Source organism: Pseudophryne corroboree, chromosome 1 (assembly GCF_028390025.1).
Source record: "Pseudophryne corroboree isolate aPseCor3 chromosome 1, aPseCor3.hap2, whole genome shotgun sequence".
Lineage (NCBI taxonomy): Eukaryota > Metazoa > Chordata > Amphibia > Anura > Myobatrachidae > Pseudophryne > Pseudophryne corroboree.
Window position 1 is genome coordinate 633,640,588 of NC_086444.1, and position 21,064 is coordinate 633,661,651.

The window sequence follows — 21,064 nt, forward strand, 5'->3', positions numbered from 1 at the left end:
AAGGGTATAATGCTAATAACTTTTTTGAAATTAGCATTTTTCTATCTGGGTTAAACCACGCTTCATCACATACATCATTTAATTCCTCTGATTCAGGAAAAACTACAGGTAGTTTTTTCACCCCCCACATAATACCCCTTTTTGTGGTACTTGCAGCATCAGAGATATGCAAAGCCTCCTTCATTGCCGTGATCATATAACGTGTGGCCCTACTTGAAAATACGTTTGTTTCATCACCGTCGACACTAGATTCAGTGTCTGTGTCTGGGTCTGTGTCGACCGACTGAGGTAAAGGGCGCTTTACAGCCCCTGACGGTGTCTGAGACGCCTGGGCAGGTACTAACTGGTTTGCCGGCCGTCTCATGTCGTCAACTGATTTTTGTAATGTGCTGACATTATCACGTAATTCCATAAACAAAGCCATCCATTCCGGTGTCGACTCCCTGGGGGGTGACATCACCATTATCGGCAATTGCTCTGCCTCCACGCCAACATCGTCCTCATACATGTCGACACACACGTACCGACACACAGCAGACACACAGGGAATGCTCTTATCGAAGACAGGACCCCACTAGCCCTTTGGGGAGACAGAGGGAGAGTTTGCCAGCACACACCCAAGCGCTATAATATATATGGGAACAACCTTATATAAGTGTTGTTCTTTATAGCAGCTTAAATATATCCAGTATATCGCCAAAAAATGCCCCCCCTCTCTGTTTTACCCTGTTTCTGTAGTGCAGTGCAGGGGAGAGTCCTGGGAGCCTTCCTCACAGCGGAGCTGAGCAGGAAAATGGCGCTGTGTGCTGAGGAGAATAAGCCCCGCCCCCTATTTCGGCGGGCTTTCCTCCCGTGGATTTAGATAAGTGGCATGGGTTAAATACATACATATAGCCTTAATGGCTATATGTGATGTATTCTTTTGCCTTAAGGTAATAAAATATTGCTGCCCAGGGCGCCCTGCACCCTCCGTGACCGCTTGGTGTGAAGTGTGTGACAACAATGGCGCACAGCTGCAGTGCTGTGCGCTACCTTCATGAAGACTGAAAAGCCTTCTGCCGCCTGTTTCCGGACCTTCAATCTTCAGCATCTGTAAGGGGGGTCGGCGGCGCGGCTCCGGGACGAACCCCAGGGCGAGACCTGTGTTCCGACTCCCTCTGGAGCTAATGGTGTCCAGTAGCCTAAGAATCCAATCCATCCTGCACGCAGGTGAGTTGAAATTCTCTCCCCTAAGTCCCTCGATGCAGTGAGCCTGTTGCCAGCAGGACTCACTGAAAATAAAAAACCTAAAAAACTTTTTCTAAGCAGCTCTTTAAGAGAGCCACCTAGATTGCACCCTGCTCGGACGGGCACAAAAACCTAACTGAGGCTTGGAGGAGGGTCATAGGGGGAGGAGCCAGTACCCACCACCTGATCCTAAAGCTTTATTTTTGTGCCCTGTCTCCTGCGGAGCCGCTATTCCCCATGGTCCTTTCGGAGTCCCCAGCATCCACTTAGGACGTTAGAGAAATTGGAATTAGGTGTGTTCCCTGTTTGGACAAACCAGCAGCTAAGTAAGGTGAAAAAGGGAGCGAATGGTTTTAGTTCACATATTGTTAGGATTGTCCTCTTTGATTGTACCTTTTATAGTGTGCTTAGAATATGGCACAGTCATACCCTGTGTGTGTATGTCAGGCAGCTGGAAACATATTAAAGTTGTGCGACTAAATGTCTACCGTATTTCTTTTCTTCTAGTGCATCAGTTATATTCTTTACTCCTCACCTTTACTCGAAGCCACCTTCTCTAGGTCCTGATATTTCTGCTTAAACTCCGCTAGTTTCTTCCTGTAATAGAGGAACTCTGGGCTGCTCTGATCATGTAGAAACCTGCACAGAAAGGTTGTTATTATTACTTTTATATTCTAAACAAACTCAGAAACGCCTTTAATATTTTAGGTAAAAATTTTCATATTAGTTGAATAGTCTAATTAGTATAATTTAGTTCACTAGAGCCACTGTATAAGAATTGTCCTAAGATGTGTACCTCATCTATAGTGTGCTAGGCTCCAGATATAGCTAAATTAGGGGAGTATCTGTTATATTAGGGTAGGGTCTCTCATGTGTTGTTCTTTTTATTAAGCAGGTACGAGAAGAAAATGGAGAGTTTGTAACTTGCGACTGTGATCCTTTAGTAGAAAAAAATTATTTTTGTTTTATTTTTCGATGGACACCTTTATAAAGCACTAGGTTATGTATTCAAACAACATCTACCTTAATGTCAATTCTAATTTATTGTTCATATCTACATAATAAATCAAGGATGTGCTGTGAGTGCATTAGGAGCAGATGCATGCCCCCTTCACCCCCTGCTAATGGCTCCCACTGTGGGTGAAGAGGGAAAGGCTGTGGGGGCTGCAAGAAAGTGCAGCTGACGTATCACACTACAGGGGGCTAAAGAGTAACTGGAATGCGGGAAGGTGTGGCCCCCCTCCAGTCTGGCCACAAGTGTAGTAGCATCATTGCAAGTGTAGAAATTTTCCCACTTCTAAAGTGGCCACATCTGCATTTCAGAAACAGGGAAGATTTATTCAGTTATAGGTTTAGGGCATGCAATCAATGTCGTGATCAGGAAAATGTTAACATTTTCTATATACAATGTAGAATATTACTATGTTGATCATCTGGAAAATAGCGAACATAGTCAGAAGGTCCACATTAGTATTAGGCATACCCAAAAACAGCATTGTCGACATTATGACAGTGTGGACGCGGTCACCATTTCCTTCTTATTTAGAGGTGAGCTCATTTAAATCGGTTATATCACCACAGCTTTCTGTGCTAAGAATTTTAGTTTGTGTTTTCTGTCAATATACATTGTGCAACATTGTGCTATATAAACTAAGAGGGATATTCAAATTGGCCCCCAAAAATGTTGCCCGCAAAAAAAAAAAAAATTTTGTATTAAGTTCACACGGATTTTTCCCCCCACCCAATTCAATTATCCCCCATTTTTTTCCAGCACAACAAAAATTTTCAATATTCAGGTGAAAACACATAGGATCCGGACTTATGTGTTTTCGGGGACTGTAGTCGCGAAAACACAGCGCGTTTTCAAGGATTTGTTTTTTTGCCTACCTCAAGCAGGTGGAAAATAAAAACCCCAGATGAGTGCCGACTTCGGGGCTAATTGGATATCTCCCTAAAACCTCTAGCAACAACTCATGCATAAAGTGCATTACTCTGAACAATATATAGTCATTGTAGCAGGGGGAACATTATTATCAAGGAAAATTCTACTTAGTTCAGATAATATGCATAAATTGTAACAGGATTATACTATACAGGCTGCGTAAAAAAAACATTTATTTACAGGTAGCCAAAATCTGCAAATCTTGAACACAAAGAGAGGGCCAAAGAATTCTCCAAAACATTTTGTGATGGGAAAATATAGAACGGTACAGTGTGTCAAAGAATTGGATAATATACTGGCAAACTATATCGCCAAATCACAAGAACAGTAAGCTTAACCACTTAACTGGCGAATTTCTTCCTCCAAAGCCTCTCGGAATTTGTCATCTTGTTTTGATTTAAATGGATTTAGAACATAGGCTCCCTCTGTAATTGTACCTCCCACCCTTGAGTGGTAATAGATCCCAGTGGCAAAGCCCCCCTCCCCCCCCTTCCCACCCATGTACCCACCCTAGTGCTGGACTGACTTCAATATTATATTGGATAATATGATTAAGAGAGTTCAGGATTGACTGCTCATTAGTTCTCCCTGCTGCAGCTAAGTCTCTGCAGTGCACACGCATGTTCCCTCTTCAAACATGACTTTGGCGCATGCGCCCCAGAGTGCCAACAGCACGGCATTCTGGGATGCAATTTGGGAGTTATACGTGCAGAATGGATTTCCTCTTTTACAGCCAGCGAACAACATAGATGGCATAGGGGACAGACGCGGGCGTCATGGTGACATGTAAGGCAACCATGTCAGTGAAAGCCCAGCTGGCTGTAGTCACATCTCACGAAAATGTGCAATGTAAGTAGTTAAGGGAAATAACATATTGGGCCAATTAAGAGTTGCACACAATTACATCTGTGGACAGTTCTGGAGGTTTTTAGCACCGTGCGTGCTCAGTAGCAAAGTACATGCATTATAAATTATTTAAAGTTGTACCAACTTCAGTCATAGCTCCACTTATGGCCGAACGGAAGTAAAGGCCCGTATTCACGGGCAGATGTGGGGAGAGATGTGTGCTGAGTGAACCGCTCAGCACACATTTCTCCCCCCGCGCATAGCGCGATGTGTGCTGCTTTCACCCAGCGGTGAAATGAGCGACCTGCTAGACTGAGCCTGCATGCAGGCCAATCTAGCACCAGCGATAGCGATGTGCGGGGCTGCGCATCGCTATCGCTGTGGGTGGTACACATGGAGAGATCATGCTTAAAATCTAAGCAATCTAGTCAGATTGCTTAGATTTTAGGCTGGGATCGCTCCGTGAGTACCCCCCTCAACAGTGCAGGAATCAGGTGTGCAAGGTCAAAGTTTAATGAAGATGTGTCAAAATAGTGGGCTATGCGGAGATGTGCATAAGCAAATACCAGTCCGATTTCAGAGGAATCTCTTACACCATACAGAACTAGTGAATGCTAATGAGGACAATGAATTGGGATGGTGCCAGCACATAGATGACTGCAACTCAGCATACAAGCTAATATCTGCATTTAGGGCTTGATTCAGGTTTGTTAGCAAATAAAAAAAAAGCACACAACTGGGCAAAACCATGTTTCACTGCAGGTTGTGGCAGATGTAAATGAGCAGAGAGATTTAGATTTGGGTGAGGTGTGTTGAAGCAGATTAACATTTGTGGGCTACATGGAAAAACAGCCAGCATTTACCCTGCACAGAAACAAAATAAACCAGCCAAATCTAAATCTCTCTGCACATGTTACATCTGCCCTACTAGCAGTGCAACATTGTTTTGCCCAGTTGTGTTTTTTTGCTTTGCCAACAAACCTGAATCAGGCCCTTAGTCCTGTGCACATTGTGGGAGATTCACTAAGGATTGCAATTATAAAGCGGTTTGCAGTTGCTTCTGAGATGTTCATCTGCGAAGGCAGGCTGAATAATTCTGAGCTTACTCAGGCTTGCCGTCAAAGGTGGCCTAGCGAGGCTAAGGAAACTGTGTCCACGATGTAGTCCTTGGCCATGCGACTCCTGGAAAACGCCCCTTTCTCCGAGCGCCTCTGCCTGCCAGGCAGAGGCGTTTATATACCTACGATCACATCGCAGGACCTGTTCTGCACATGCGCAGAATGGGTCCCGTGCATGTGCAGTTTCCTGATGCGATCCATAGTGAATCACCCCCATAGTGCAAATGTAATTGCTGCTAACTTACATGCAACTAAGAACTAGCCCCATTGGCACTCCAAACAACAGACGGTACAGTGTATTTAGAAGGCAGTAAACACATAAGGGCAGTATTTTAAAAATAAGGAACACATTGTGGATGGATTACAATAAGGTTTCTGAATTAATATTTGAAAAGGTAATAAATTAATGTCAAAAGTCCATCTCTTACAGAATAAAATGAAAAAGATACATTATAATAAGAAAAAATTAATGATACATTATAAGAAGAAAAAAATGATGATACATAAGAAGAGCATTTGGAACTGCTTAAGAACTACTTTCTCTAAGACATCTATATTTATTTTATGTAATCTGTCAAATGGAGACATATGAAACAGTCAGGGGTAATGCAAGGTTTCTAGGCACCCTAGACAAAACTTTGGCCTTCTGCCCGCAACCACCACCAATAACCACTCCCCAAACTCCTCAGGAAAGTGGAGTCTGATAAGCTCCACATTTGCTATCTGCATTAAGTACAACTGTGACTGAGTTGGATCCCCCCAAATCCCAGCACCATAGGCAGCTGCAAAAGGCTGCATAATGGCAGTGCTGGCCCTGAAAACAGTGTTTTACAGACACTGGCAGAAGCAGGGCAGGTGGAAGGAAAATCGCGTGTCTAAAGCTATGTAAACACCTATACAATTATCAGGTCGATCAACAGATATTGGCTGCTTGGCCCGATAATTGTATAGGTGTGTGTGCTGAATCATTATCCGATCAACAGCTTCAGACGCCTCCTGCAACGGTCAGATAGAGAGTCTGCATCTTATGAGCTGCTTAAACTTTATGACCCCAGATCTCCCACTACCACTGAAGGATATACACACTGAAAAATAACTAAAAATAACTCTGATAATCGCTTTGAGGATCAGAGCGTTTATCTGATCTGCAGAGTGTGTACCAGGCTTTAGCGACTGCCATTACAGCAGGACCTTTTGCTTGAATCAAAAATTGCACAGCAAGCTAATAAAATTAAAACATGATAAGTTATGGCTACTTGGGTGCTCATCCTGGCACTTCTGAACTCCACTTGTAGCAACAGTGGCTTAGTGTGCAGATGTTTTTTTTTTTTGCACATTCAAAACCATTTATAATCTGTAATCCATAGCAGTGCAACAATAGTAATAACCCAAACCTGAGAGAAGATGTATTAAACCTTGAACAAATGACATAAGAATGGCAAACATATTACCATAATTTGTTTATCCACCTTTGGAGAATTAAAAGCAGTAATTAGAGGATATATTTTTATTTCGTAAAACATAAACCCCTGTGGGAGACATTCCAAAGAGTTCTAAGTACCATTTACCCTTGGTTTTTTTCCTTCATGATGTTATGTAACTACCATGGCAACAACAGTCACATGGCACATGATGCTGTGAGGAGAGGGGCTTTGGAATGCTCATCTCCACTGTGTTCACTGTCACATGACATGCTGAGACTCTGAGATCCAGTCAGCGTGTCTGGCAGCCATATTGATTTGATTTTCAGACAGATTTTGAAAAATGATAATCTCTAGGAAGGTAACTAAGAAAAACAGAACTATCAAGATGCATGCTGAAAAAGTTACTTAACTTGTTACACAATATCTATATAGAAAATGCAGTTATTTACAGATATACTACAATGTATTATTGGCAATGCAGTTACCATATAACAAATGTTATTTATGCAATATACTTACGTCACAGCAGCCATTCTATGAGAGTGGCAATTATTCTGGCAGGAGAAAGTGCAATAGTTGACAGATCTCATCAAGCAATATCTCGAGATCATAACAGATCAGATTAATATGTATACCCTGACTGAAGTAACCCAACTCTTTTCCCACCATGTGAATAGTAAATGCAGATTGGACATGTATAAAGCAAGAACATTGAGTGATACACCCTAACACATTTGTTTCATGTATTCTGGTCATATCCTTTATCCTTATTGTAATCAGCGTGTGGAACTGTAACCAACTAATAATTGTGCGGTTGCATCGGAGAACCAAAGCAGTGAGCAATACGTGCATACAAACATATCACAAAACAGACATTTACTAGAGACTATTGACAGAACAGGAACAGAGGAAATAGACCACCTTTTTCCCCAGTCTCTGTCACATCATCTTCTTTAAAAAGGCACAGTTAAATTTACTAAAGCTCTAAAAGTAAAAAGAGGGGTGATGTTGCCCATAGCAACCATTCAGGTTCTCTCTATCATTTATTTATTGCATCTTATTGCTCTTAGAAGCTTTAGTAAATTTACCTCTCTCAGTTTCTCTCTTTTCCAACCATCTGCCAAAACGCAGAATATCGAAATGAGCATATACACGTGCACAAACAGTGCCTGAAAGATGGACATTTTAGTCTGAAAGGTTTTCATTACCCATATTGAATATCAGAGAACCAGTGTACACAAACACATAGGAAGGAATGTAGTGGTGAACGGGTGGATAGAATACACATTCAGGGGGCAATTCACTTAGCTATAGGGTTCCATCTTAACCCTGTGGGTGAACACATTGTAGGATATGCAGGCAGAGAACTCTCGCTTGTTTTAGCTTGCACACCATATGGCTGGAAATCTGCGCACCTTTATGACGTGCAGAATTGTATCATATGTGTGAGTCTGTATACAAAACATGTCATACAGAGTGGGCGAGACAAACTTTTTGTACTGGATGGTGCTGTGCAGACTTATGTGATGGGTTTATTACAGGGGGTTTACTGGATCCAGGTTTCCAAAGCGTCTCAGTGTTTCTGAAACACCTGTAATAGAAATCTAATTCTAGCTCATGTAGCACCGTAATGTACAGATTGTCGAGTAACGATCATTAATACAAAAACAAACAATGTCTGGGCATAAAAGCTGGAACAAGAGACAGTCACTGACAGCCCAACACAAACTCCAGCAGAGGATGTCATCATGACAAGATGTTAGAAACTCCTTCATTCCAAACTGTGTAGCTACCCAACAAGTAGTCCCGAAGCAGCTAAAAGTGAAACATGTTTCCTTCACGGTTATTTAAACAAATAATACGTTTAAGATACTAAATACATGTAATAGCGATAAAAAAGGATGAGCATTACTAGTGATCTACGGTCTGTAAAGTTGCCTTAATAGTTAGTAGGTGAGCGCTGACATTTATTTAATACTCTCATAAAATGAATGCTCCCAAACCCACTCCTATACTCACCCAAAAGCTGGGTTATCCTTGTAGTCTTCAAGTGCCATTTTTTCCAGCTCTCTGCCCCCTTCAGCTACAAAACGAGCCAACTGTTCCACCACCTTGCGGGTTTCGGAGTCCTCTGGGGGTGAAACTTTAAGCAGGCTGTCAGTACTGGGATTCAATTCACACAGCAAACAATCAACAGGCATTTAACTGCTAGGAAGAGCGGCAAAGCAAAGGAGTAGAAGGGAATAAAGGAGGAATGAGACAGCAACACATGCTTAGACTGCCAGCTCTTGAGCCAGCAATCCTCTGTACCATTTCTATTCAACTCTCTATTCAGCAAATTATATTAATTCTCAAAACTCATATTTATGGGGAATGGTCGCATTCTACTTGTTAAAGATAAAATAAATAACATTTAAAAAAAAAAAATATGTAACAAAAATATTGAAATACAACATTAACAAATTTGTAAAAGTTCCTACTAGAAGACTTAAAAAACTGAGATTAACATTGGTAAGTGTAATAACTACCAATAACTTTCCCAAAAGTATAAGCGAAAGTGTTGAGAAAATTAGGACTGAAGAAGATATCAGAAATAGGATTTCTTTATTGCTTGTGCAGGGGCTGGGGATTTTTTCTATGAACAGGCTAGTGAGAGGTAGTGCAATACTATTAGAAGACCCAAAAATGACAAGGTTTTCTGTTATATAACCAAAATTAGTAACACATTTTTAACAGATCTGCATGCTGCATGGGTATTTACAGATAGATTTTGATGTACGCAATTATCATTCACGCATAAGGCTTTTCTAAGCTACTCTAGGTCTCTGGCATTACCATTATGTATTCTGCAATGTCCTACTGCAGGCATTATGATGTAGAATTCATAGTCTACTAGCTTCTCTGTAGAAATGACTTGCAAAAAAGATGCCACCAGCAACCAGCAAGTGTTTAGGCCCTGTGGCATTCCAAAAACATACTAGTATACGAAGTACATTCTGTAAAACAATAACCCTAGTGTCTGTGTGTGTACATGTGATAGTAGTGTTCATTCTAGCACACTGCACCTGTCACAACACATGCAGTTCCTCTTTCCCTCCTGGGGTGTCGTTCTCTGCTCTGGTGTTTCTAGCACACTCTGGTCTGTATCTCAGCACTGAGATACAGTGCAGAGTGTGCTAGAAGCACCAGAGCAGAGAGCGACACCCCAGGAGGGAAAGAGGAACTGCACAGGTTGTGATAGGTGCAAGGTGCTAGAATGAACACTATGATAGGTAACAAAGATTGTAAATTCCACTGGGACTTATGTAAATGATGAAATATTCTCTGTAAAGCAATCTAGACTATGTGCGTGCTATACTAATAACTTAAAACAAACATGGCTCTTGCAATATGTCTATGCATGTTCTATAATACCATGTCACCAAAGTCCAGTATGGATTACAGCATTCTGTGACCCTCCTGTATCAACTGGATGTGACCACAGAACACCTTGGTTGTACAGTAGATGGTACATTCAGTTTACAACAAAATGTACTCTCCAAGAAACCCCTGGGCTAAAAAAAGTGTATGTCACATCAGAATACAGACACTTTAATACAACCCATTTCAATAAAACATTCTCTCTTGTACTTAATTCATATGCTGCCCATTTTGCCCTATTCATGGCTTTAGTAAATCATGGGAGCAAGGGGAGATAGGGACTATCATTGTGCGTTCCATTTTTGCATATGAAGTGTAACAGAAATGCAAAAAGTAGTAAAAGACTGTACCAAAGCAAATTCTGTGCAGCACCCTGGCCAATTTTCTGTGCATTTTAAATAAGTCCAGCTCCTGTTTTCCATTTTATTGTGCACTACTCATCCCATTGTATGGTTTTGTTAGTCTCTGTATGTACTACTATGTTCTGTGTACACACTGTTCAATAAGGTTGCAAAATAAGCAAGAAAATAAAAAAATACCGCAAGAGTACTATTAAGGTATGTACACACAGTGAGATTTCTCCTTTCCTTTTCGCAAGGAAAGTTAGTGCAAATCGCAAGGTGTTAGCCACCTTGCAATCCCGATTCGATCCCAAATAGCACTCCCGTGGGGTCGGTATCGCAAGGCTAATAGACTGTGCAGGCAAGTCAATCTTGACTATATGGTGTACTATCTAGTACAGGCATGTCCAAACTGTGGCCCTCCAGCTGTTGAGAAACTACACATCCCAGCATGCCCTGACACAGCTTTAGCATTCTCTGACAGCAAAACTGTGTCAGGGCATGCTGGGATATGTAGTTTCACAACAGCTGGAGGGCCGCAGTTTGGACATGCCTGATCTAGTACATAGTATAGTCAAAATTGGCACAGAGTCAAAATCTGTGCTATCTGTGCTATATGGGCTCTGGGGGAGTTCAAGGGAAGTCGTGTAGTCAAAATCGGGCATAGCAGGGATCTCACCGTGCGTATGCACTTTTAGAAACGGTCACACTGGAATTTCTTCAGTGTTTTTTTTCCCCCAATCTACTGATTAATTCTTAACTATTACATACACATTTATACATATAAAAAAAAAACCTATACAAAAAAAGAATAAATCTTATTGGTTTTATGTCTTAACTACGGCTTAAGCCAAAATGTCTGCTGCTGCTAATTTCAAAGAAAAATGGTTCAGAAAGTACTCAAACATCAGGCACAAACATGCTATACCTCTGATATATTATACATTATTGGAGCTACAACGTATATGTTAGGTTTATGTGCATGTAAAATGCACAGTCATACAATAATTATGTGCCATTTGACAAAAGATTTAACAGCACCCTTGAAAATCTTGCATTTTCTGCTGTTATGGTTTCCAGCCTCATACTGTACCTTTTACACGTCATACCCAAATCTCCCAAAACCCACTAATAATGCCAGAGTATTAGGTGGGGAAATGCTGGACTACTGGGGAAATGTGGCAAAAGTTAAAACGGATGATATTTGGACAGGAAATCTTTCCAGTTCAATAACAAATATTAGGAATTATTAGGAATCATATCCTTTGTTGACACTTTGTAGTGTAATACAATTCATTACCATATGACTTTTGTTATTACTATTATGTGTACTTTGTAAAATTTCTCCTGTTCTATATTGATCCTTCAATACTATATAATGGTACATGTGATTTAGTAACCAAGGGAGATACATTTAATCAATATTACTAAAGCAGTGTCCTTTACAGAAACATAGTTGCTTACAGCTATAAAAATACATTGCATACTCGGTTACAAAACAGTAGGGAAACTGAGGCAATGGTTAGAAAACAACTTGATTATTAATATGCAGCACTGTACCTTAGAGGAGAGACTACGGATTGTCTGCCCATCTATCAAGTAGGCACGCAGTGAGCTTCTGGGGCATGACTATTAAATGTGGGTTTATTATTATCAATCCATACTGATTACAGCAGAAAAAGGACAGAAGATACTATGCACACTGTACTACAGAAACAACTACAGACGGGTGTAGTATGGCTGACCGGCGGTCTCCTGACCGCCGGTCAGCTAACCGACGCCGGGATCCCGGCAGCATACCGACGCCGGGATCCCGGCGGGGAGAGGCGAGTGCAGCAAGCCCCGTGCGGGCTCGCTGCGCTCGCCACGCTGCGGGCTCGGTGGCGACCTACGGTCGCCACGGGTTCTATTCCCACTCTATGGGTGTCGTGGACACCCACGAGTGGAAATAGTCCCTGTTGGTCGGCATGCCGACCATCGGGATAGTGAGTGTCGGGAAGCTGCAGGAGGTCATGTGACCGTCGGTCTCCCGACCGTCGGTCACATGAATACCACCCCTACAGACACGATCAGAAAAGAAACACTAAAAAATAAGAATTTACTTACCGATAATTCTATTTCTCGGAGTCCGTAGTGGATGCTGGGGTTCCTGAAAGGACCATGGGGAATAGCGGCTCCGCAGGAGACAGGGCACAAAAAGTAAAGCTTTAGGATCAGGTGGTGTGCACTGGCTCCTCCCCCTATGACCCTCCTCCAAGCCTCAGTTAGGATACTGTGCCCGGACGAGCGTACACAATAAGGAAGGATTTATGAATCCCGGGTAAGACTCATACCAGCCACACCAATCACACTGTACAACCTGTGATCTGAACCCAGTTAACAGTATGATAACAGCGGAGCCTCTGAAAGATGGCTCACAACAATAATAACCCGATTTTTGTAACTATGTACAAGTATTGCAGATAATCCGCACTTGGGATGGGCGCCCAGCATCCACTACGGACTCCGAGAAATAGAATTATCGGTAAGTAAATTCTTATTTTCTCTATCGTCCTAGTGGATGCTGGGGTTCCTGAAAGGACCATGGGGATTATACCAAAGCTCCCAAACGGGCGGGAGAGTGCGGATGACTCTGCAGCACCGAATGAGAGAACTCCAGGTCCTCCTTAGCCAGGTTATCAAATTTGTAGGATTTTACAAACGTGTTTGCCCCTGACTAAATAGCCGCTTGGCAAAGTTGTAAAGCCGAGACCCCTCGGGCAGCCGCCCAAGATGAGCCCACCTTCCTTGTGGAATGGGCATTTACATATTTTGGCTGTGGCAGGCCTGCCACAGAATGTGCAAGCTGAATTGTATTACACATCCAACTAGCAAAAGTCTGCTTATAAGCAAGAGCACCCAGTTTGTTGGGTGCATACAGGATAACAGCAAGTCAGTTTTCCTGACTCCAGCCGTCCTGGAACCTATATTTTCAGGGCCCTGACCACATCTAGCAACTTGGAGTCCTCCAAGTCCCTAGTAGGCGCAAGACACCACAATAAGCTGGTTCAGGTGAAACACTGACACCACCTTAGGGAGAGAACTGGGGACGAGTCCGCAGCTCTGCCCTGTCCGAATGGACAAACAGATATGGGCTTTTTTGAGAAAAAACCCACCAATTTGACACTCGCCTGGTCCAGGCCAGGTTCAAGAGCATGTTCACTTTTCATGTGAGATGCTTCAAATCCACAGATTTGACTGGTTTTAAACCAATGTGTTTTGAGGAATCCCAGAACTACGTTGAGATCCCACAGTGCCACTGGAGGCACAAAAGGGGGTTGTATATGCAATACTCCCTTGACAAACTTCTGGACTTCAGGAACTGAAGCCAATTCTTTCTGGAAGAAAAATCGACAGGGCCGAAATTTGAACCTTAATGGACCCCAATTTGAGGCCCATAGACACTCCTGTTTGCAGGAAATGCAGGAATCGACCGAGTTGAAATTTCTTCGTGGGGCCTTCCTGGCCTCACACCACGCAACATATTTTCGCCACATGTGGTGATAATGTTGTGCGGTCACCTCCTTTCTGGCTTTGACCAGGGTAGGAATGACCTCTTCCTGAATGCCTTTTCCCTTAGGATCCGGCGTTCCACCGCCATGCCGTCAAACGCAGCTGCGGTAAGTCTTGGAACAGACATGGTACTTGCTGAAACAAGTCCCTTCTTAGCGGCAGAGGCCATAAGTCCTCTGTGAGCATCTCTTGAAGTTCCGGGTACCAAGTCCTTCTTGGCCAATCCGGAGCCATGAGTATAGTTCTTACTCCTCTACGTCTTATAATTCTCAGTACCTTAGGTATGAAAAGCAGAGGATGGAACACATACACCGACTGGTACACCCACGGTGTTACCAGAACGTCCACAGCTATTGCCCGAGGGTCTCTTAACCTGGCGCAATACCTGTCCCGTTTTTTGTTCAGACGGGACGCCATCATGTCCACCTTTGGTAATTCCCAACGGTTTACAATCATGTGGAAAACTTCCCCATGAAGTTCCCACTCTGCCGGGTGGAGGTCGTGCCTACTGAGGAAGTCTGCTTCCCAGTTTCCATTCCCGGAATGAAACACTGCTGACAGTGCTATCACATGATTTTCCGCCCAGCGAAAAGTCCTTGCAGTTTTTTGCCACTGCCCTCCTGCTTCTTGTGCCGCCCTGCCTATTTACGTGGGCGACTGCCGTGATGTTTTATCCCACTGGATCAATACCGGCTGACCTTGAAGCAGAGGTCTTGCTAAGCTTAGAGCATTATAAATTTACCCTTAGCTATATTTATGTGGAGAAAAGTCTCCAGACTTGATCACACTCCCTGGAAATTTTTTCCTTGTGTGACTGCTCCCCAGCCTCTCGGGCTGGCCTCCGTGGTCACCAACATCCAAAACTGAATGCCGAATCTGCGGCCCTCTAGAAGATGAGCACTCTGTAACCACCACAGGAGAGACACCCTTGTCCTTGGATATAGGGTTATCCGCTGATGCATCTGAAGATGCGATCCGGACCATTTGTCCAGCAGATCCCACTGAAAAGTTCTTGCATGAAATCTGCCGACTGGAATTGCTTCGAAGGAAGTCACCATTTTTTTTACCATGGCCCTTGTGCAATGATGCACTGATTTTAGGAGGTTCCTGACTAGCTCGGATAACTCCCTGGCTTTCTCTTCCGGGAGAAACACCTTTTTCTGGACTGTGTCCAGAATCATCCCTAAGCACAGGAGACTTGTTGTCGGGATCAGCTGCGATTTTGGAATATTTAGAATCCACCCCTGCTGTTGTAACAGTATCCGAGATAGTGCTACTCCGACCTCCAACTGTTCCCTGGACTTTGCCCTTATCAGGAGATCGTCCAAGTAAGGGATAATTAAGACGCCTTTTCTTCGAAGAAGAACCATCATTTCGGCCATTACCTTGGTAAAGACCCGGGGTGCTGTGGACAATCCAAACGGCAGCGTCTGAAACTGATAGTGACAGTTCTGTACCACGAACCTGAGGTACCCTTAGTGATAAGGGCAAATTTGGGACATGGAGGTAAGCATCCCTGATGTCTCGGGACACCATATAGTCCCCTTCTTCCCGGTTCGTTATCACTGCTCTGAGTGACTCCATCTTGATTTGAACCTTTGTAAGTGTTCAAATTTTTTTAGATTTAGAATAGGTCTCACCTAGCCTTCTGGCTTCAGTACCACAATATAGTGTGGAATAATACCCCTTTTCTTGTTGTAGGAGGGGTAATTTAATTATCACCTGCTGGGAATACAGCTCGTGAATTTTTTCCCATACTGCCTCCTTGTCGGAGGGAGACCTTGGTAAAGCAGACTTCAGGAGCCTGCGCAGGGGAAACGTCTCGACATTCCAATCTGTACCCTTGGGATACTACTTGTAGGATCCAGGGGTCCTGTACGGTCTCAGCGTCATGCTGAGAACTTGTCAGAAGCGGTGGAACGCTTCTGTTCCTGGGAATGGGCTGCCTGCTGCAGTCTTCTTCCCTTTCCTCTATCCCTGGGCAGATATGACTCTTATAGGGACGAAAGGACTGAAGCTGAAAAGACGGTGTCTTTTTCTGCAGAGATGTGACTTAGGGTAAAAAACGGTGGATTTTCCAGCAGTTGCCGTGGCCACCAGGTCCGATGGACCGACCCCAAATAACTCCTCTTCCTTTATACGGCAATACACCTTTGTGCCGTTTGGAATCTGCATCACCTGACCACTGTCGTGTCCATAAACATCTTCTGGCAGATATGGACATCGCACTTACTCTTGATGCCAGAGTGCAAATATCCCTCTGTGCATCTCGCATATATAGAAATGCATCCTTTAAATGCTCTATAGTCAATAAAATACTGTCCCTGTCAAGGGTATCAATATTTTTAGTCAGGGAATCCGACCAAGCCACCCCAGCTCTGCACATCCAGGCTGAGGCGATCGCTGGTCGCAGTATAACACCAGTATGTGTGTATATACTTTTTATGATATTTTCCAGCCTCCTGTCAGCTGGCTCCTTGAGGACGGCCCTATCTATAGACGGTACCGCAACTTGTTCTGATAAGCGTGTGAGCGCCTTATCCACCCTAAGGGGTGTTTCCCAACGCGCCCTAACTTCTGGCGGGAAAGGGTATACCGCCCATATTTTCTATCGGGGGGAACCCACGCATCATCACACACTTCATTTAATTTATCCGATTCAGGAAAAACTACGGTAGTTTTTTCACATCCCACATAATACCCTCTTTTGTGGTACTTGTAGTATCAGAAATATGTAACACCTCCTTCATTGCCCTTAACGTGTGGCCCTAATAAGGAATACGTTTGTTTATTCACCGTCGACACTGGATTCAGTGTCCCTGTCTGTGTCTGTGTCGACCGACTAAAGTAAACGGGCGTTTTAAAACCCCTGACGGTGTTTTTGAGACGTCTGGACCGGTACTAATTGTTTGTCGGCCGTCTCATGTCGTCAACCGACCTTGCCGCGTGTTGACATTATCACGTAATTCCCTAAATAAGCCATCCATTCCGGTGTCGACTCCCTAGAGAGTGACATCACCATTACAGGCAATTGCTCCGCCTCCTCACCAACATCGTCCTCATACATGTCGACACACACGTACCGACACACAGCACACACACAGGGAATGCTCTGATAGAGGACAGGACCTACTAGCCCTTTGGAGAGACAGAGGGAGAGTTTGCCAGCACACACCAAAAACGCTATAATTATATAGGGACAACCTTATATAAGTGTTTTCCCTTATAGCATCTTTTTTATATATTTCTAACGCCAAATTAGTGCCCCCCCTCTCTGTTTTAACCCTGTTTCTGTAGTGCAGTGCAGGGGAGAGCCTGGGAGCCTTCCCTCCAGCCTTTCTGTGAGGGAAAATGGCGCTGTGTGCTGAGGAGATAGGCCCCGCCCCTTTTTCGGCGGCCTCGTCTCCCGCTCTTAACGGATTCTGGCAGGGGTTAAATATCTCCATATAGCCCCCGGAGGCTATATGTGAGGTATTTTTAGCCAAAAATAGGTTATTGCCTCCCAGGGCGCCCCCCTTCCAGCGCCCTGCACCCTCAGTGACTGCCGTGTGAAGTGTGCTGAGAGGAAATGGCGCACAGCTGCAGTGCTGTGCGCTACCTTAAGAAGACTGAGGAGTCTTCATGCCGCCGATTCTGGACCTTCTTCTTGTTTCAGCATCTGCAAGGGGGCCGGCGGCGAGGCTCCGGTGACCATCCAGGCTGTACCTGTGATCGTCCCTCTGGAGCTAATGTCCAGTAGCCAAAGAAGCCAATCCATCCTGCACGCAGGTGAGTTCACTTCTTCTCCCCTAAGTCCCTCGTTGCAGTGATCCTGTTGCCAGCAGGACTCACTGTAAAATAAAAAACCTAAGCTAAACTTTTCTAAGCAGCTCTTTAGGAGAGCCACCTAGATTGCACCCTTCTCGGCCGGGCACAAAAATCTAACTGAGGCTTGGAGGAGGGTCATAGGGGGAGGAGCCAATGCACACCACCTGATCCTAAAGCTTTACTTTTTGTGCCCTGTCTCCTGCGGAGCCGCTATTCCCCATGGTCCTTTCAGGAACCCCAGCATCCACTAGGACGATAGAGAAAGTGGACATTTCTTACAATACTCAGGGGCTTTATATTTTTTCTTAAGGTGTCATTCATTTTTTCTTAAGGAGGCACAGATTACTATTTTTAACCATAAGGTGCACATACTGCAATTTTATTCAAAAAAGAGGACACATTGGGCCAAATGTAATTCTGCCCGAGTTCATCGGCCATGCAAGATGTCAGCCAAGCTCCAACTTTTTTAAAAGAGCCAATCACTTACAAGGCATGGTTTTACCTTGTAAATGATTGCCCCTTTAGAAAGAAAAAAAAGTCAGAGTTCGGCTGGCACAGCCGCCGAATTCTGATGGCATTACATCCGGCCCATTATATTTTATACTAGGGAAACACAGTTTCATTTTAATTACACAAATGGGGCATATTGGTTTTTTTCTCCCAAGGGGCCAACACGTGCAGTGGCCACACCTGTTGAACAAGTGTATGTAAACTAGTGTGCCAGTGTGTGCTGGCACTAGTAGCATCTTAAGACATTACTGTTAAAATGTTTACATTTAACAGAATATCAGCAAGGGGATCTAGCAGTGCTACTTCGTTCTGAGGCAGGTATCTCTAGATGTGGGGGTGTGATCATTTAGTAAACCTCCCAGATGATTGGGTCCGATACAGAGCAGGCTGGGCTAATGCAGAAGCAGAGGGATTTTTTTTACATTTGTTATGTCTATAATTCCTTATTTATAGATATTTTTTACAGGAGTGATATCTGAGCAATCTGGCCTTTCACAACCTCCTCTATGTTCCAGTAGGTCTAGAAGTGATTTAAACCGTGATTTTCAGAGGTTTTAGCAAATCTGACAATTTGAAAATCACCATAAAATAGCTGAAAACCTCCAACATCACAAAACTGTACTAGTAAGCCCTTCATTCGTATAGGTCCTCACACAAAAGTGACTTATGTTAGCATACAGCAAAATACCCAAACCCATTGCAGAATGTAGTAGAGCATAAGGATGCTAAAGAAATACTTGAACATGCGAGAAGATAGAATTATTACCTTGAAATGGATTAGCATTGCACCTCAATTCACGGATATTAATGAACATAAAAAAAACGAACAAAAAAATACACTTTTCTGCCTACTTGATAAGAGAGAGAAAACACTGATAGACACACCAGCGCTAAAGTAATTGATTTTACGTTCCTTGAAGAGGTCAGTCATTCCACTGTGGATGATTTTTCTCCATAATCAAATAGCTCAGGTTCACCACCAGCTCCGCTGCTGCAGTATCTCAGATTAAATTTGTGAAAATCAATAGAAAAAGTTTCAACAGACTCCTACCAAAGCTGAGTCTACATGCACTGGTAGACATGTGCGCATAAGAACACTGGATGTTGGATATTCCAGACGTCAAACTCCCCAAGTCAGCTGTCATCCACCAAGTGGGAATGGCCCTCAGGATAATACGGAAAACTTCCAATAGTGTAACACAAAGATACCATTAGGTTTCCAAACACGGTATGGAGGAAGAACATTGGCTCCTGCTTGGTTTCTGTATCAGTGGACGATTGGCTCTGGTTTACAGCATTGTGCCTTTATGTCTACCTGTTTGTGTCGACTTTACATCTGGTAGCTGTACAAGCTTTTATCCTGTTTTGTCTTTAACTTCTATTTTCCGAATAAAAATACTGTTACACTATTTGAAGTTTCCCTTGAATCTCCAACATCCAGTGTTCTTATGCTCACTTTTCTACCAGTGTGTGTAGACTCAGCTTTGTAAGGACTCAGATACCACTCTATTGATTGCACAAATTAAAAAAAAAAAAATCACACACCGTGAAAAAATGTTATCCTCACTATAGGAAGGAGATGCCCTGACCTCATAAAGCAGGGGTGGGGAACCTGCGGCCCACCAGCTGTTGCTGAACTACACATCCCAGCATGTCCTGCAACAGTTTTTAGCATGGGCAACTAGCAAAACTGAAGCAGGGCATGCTGGTATGTGTAGTTCAACAACAGCTGGAGGGCCAAAGGTTCCCCACCCGTATCTTAAAGGAACGTAAAATCATTTAATTTCGCGCCACTGTGCCTACCAGTGTTTTTTCTTTGTCGATTTAGTTTTGAAAGTGTGAGTGCTGCTTTTTCACAGTATGGGCTGCTTCTGTGCACCACCTCATCTATACTGATTGTAGTTACTTGATAAGAGTTCCTTAAAAATAAAATGTAATTTTTATGCTTACATTAAATCCTTTTCTCAGATGAGGGGCCCTTTAAACACTGGTGTAGAGAGATACAGTATAGGAGCTTTCCCCATCTATAAATCCAGAGTTCTTTGGACTTTCAGTATATTTCTATCAAAGCCCCTAGAACTGAACCAGGAGTACAGAACAAGAGAGGAAAGAAAAAGGTTCTCTTCTCTTTAGACGAACCCTAACGAGAAGTACAAAGAAGAGAAACAAAAGCATAAAATGTAGGTGTCCAGTGTTCACCGCTGGACTAAGAGAAAAGGATTGAAGGCAACTATTAAAATGTAATTATCTAATTTGGATATGCATGTGCGTATGTGCATGACTAGAACCTTATGTCTGAAGCAGCCATATTTAGATGCAACAATGTTAATCTGTAAAATTTAGTGAACGTGTATACCAAATACCATTTGGCTGCCCAGCACAGCTGCTCAGTCAAGGCCTCATGCCATGCTGCCAATGCAGTAAATGGGCCAGTTGTAATGAAAGGGTATGAAACATCTACCTTTTATATTAGGAAATGTAGTTCTTCTGGACTCTGTCATAATTCCAGGCAGAAACCATCTTCCTGTCCCTGAGCATGATCTTAATGACAAAGTCTGGGAATCACTTAACTCTACAATCATGGCTTCAACAGCCATGCCTAGAGGCACATGCCAACGAGCCCTGCACATACCATAACCTTCTTGGCCTATCCGGTGCCCCCAAAGACAATGAATCAACCTCTAGAGCTACCTTCTTTAGGACATGCAGTAGAATTGCAATACCTGGTAATGGGTAAAGCAAACAGAACTGCCATGATAATGACATGTCAACAAAGCATACCCTTGGATCCTTTGTTTGGAGCAGAAGCACTCCACCTTACAGTTCAACAGAGTTACCATCATGTCGATGTCCCTACCTGTCCACAATCTGCTGGCA

General features: G+C 43.4%; 1 protein-coding gene across 1 annotated transcript in view; it reads right to left on the reverse strand.

Annotated features, from left to right (window-relative positions):
* The window catches only part of SUGP1 (SURP and G-patch domain containing 1), a 170,901-nt gene that overhangs the window by 67,487 nt on the left and 82,350 nt on the right, over positions 1 to 21,064 (reverse strand). Inside the window, exons 5-6 of the mRNA XM_063914565.1 lie at positions 8,577 to 8,700; positions 1,763 to 1,866 (exon numbers count right to left, since the gene is read on the reverse strand). Of these exons, the coding sequence (XP_063770635.1) occupies positions 1,763 to 1,866; positions 8,577 to 8,700 (228 nt within the window). The remainder of the gene's footprint in view (positions 1 to 1,762; positions 1,867 to 8,576; positions 8,701 to 21,064) is intronic.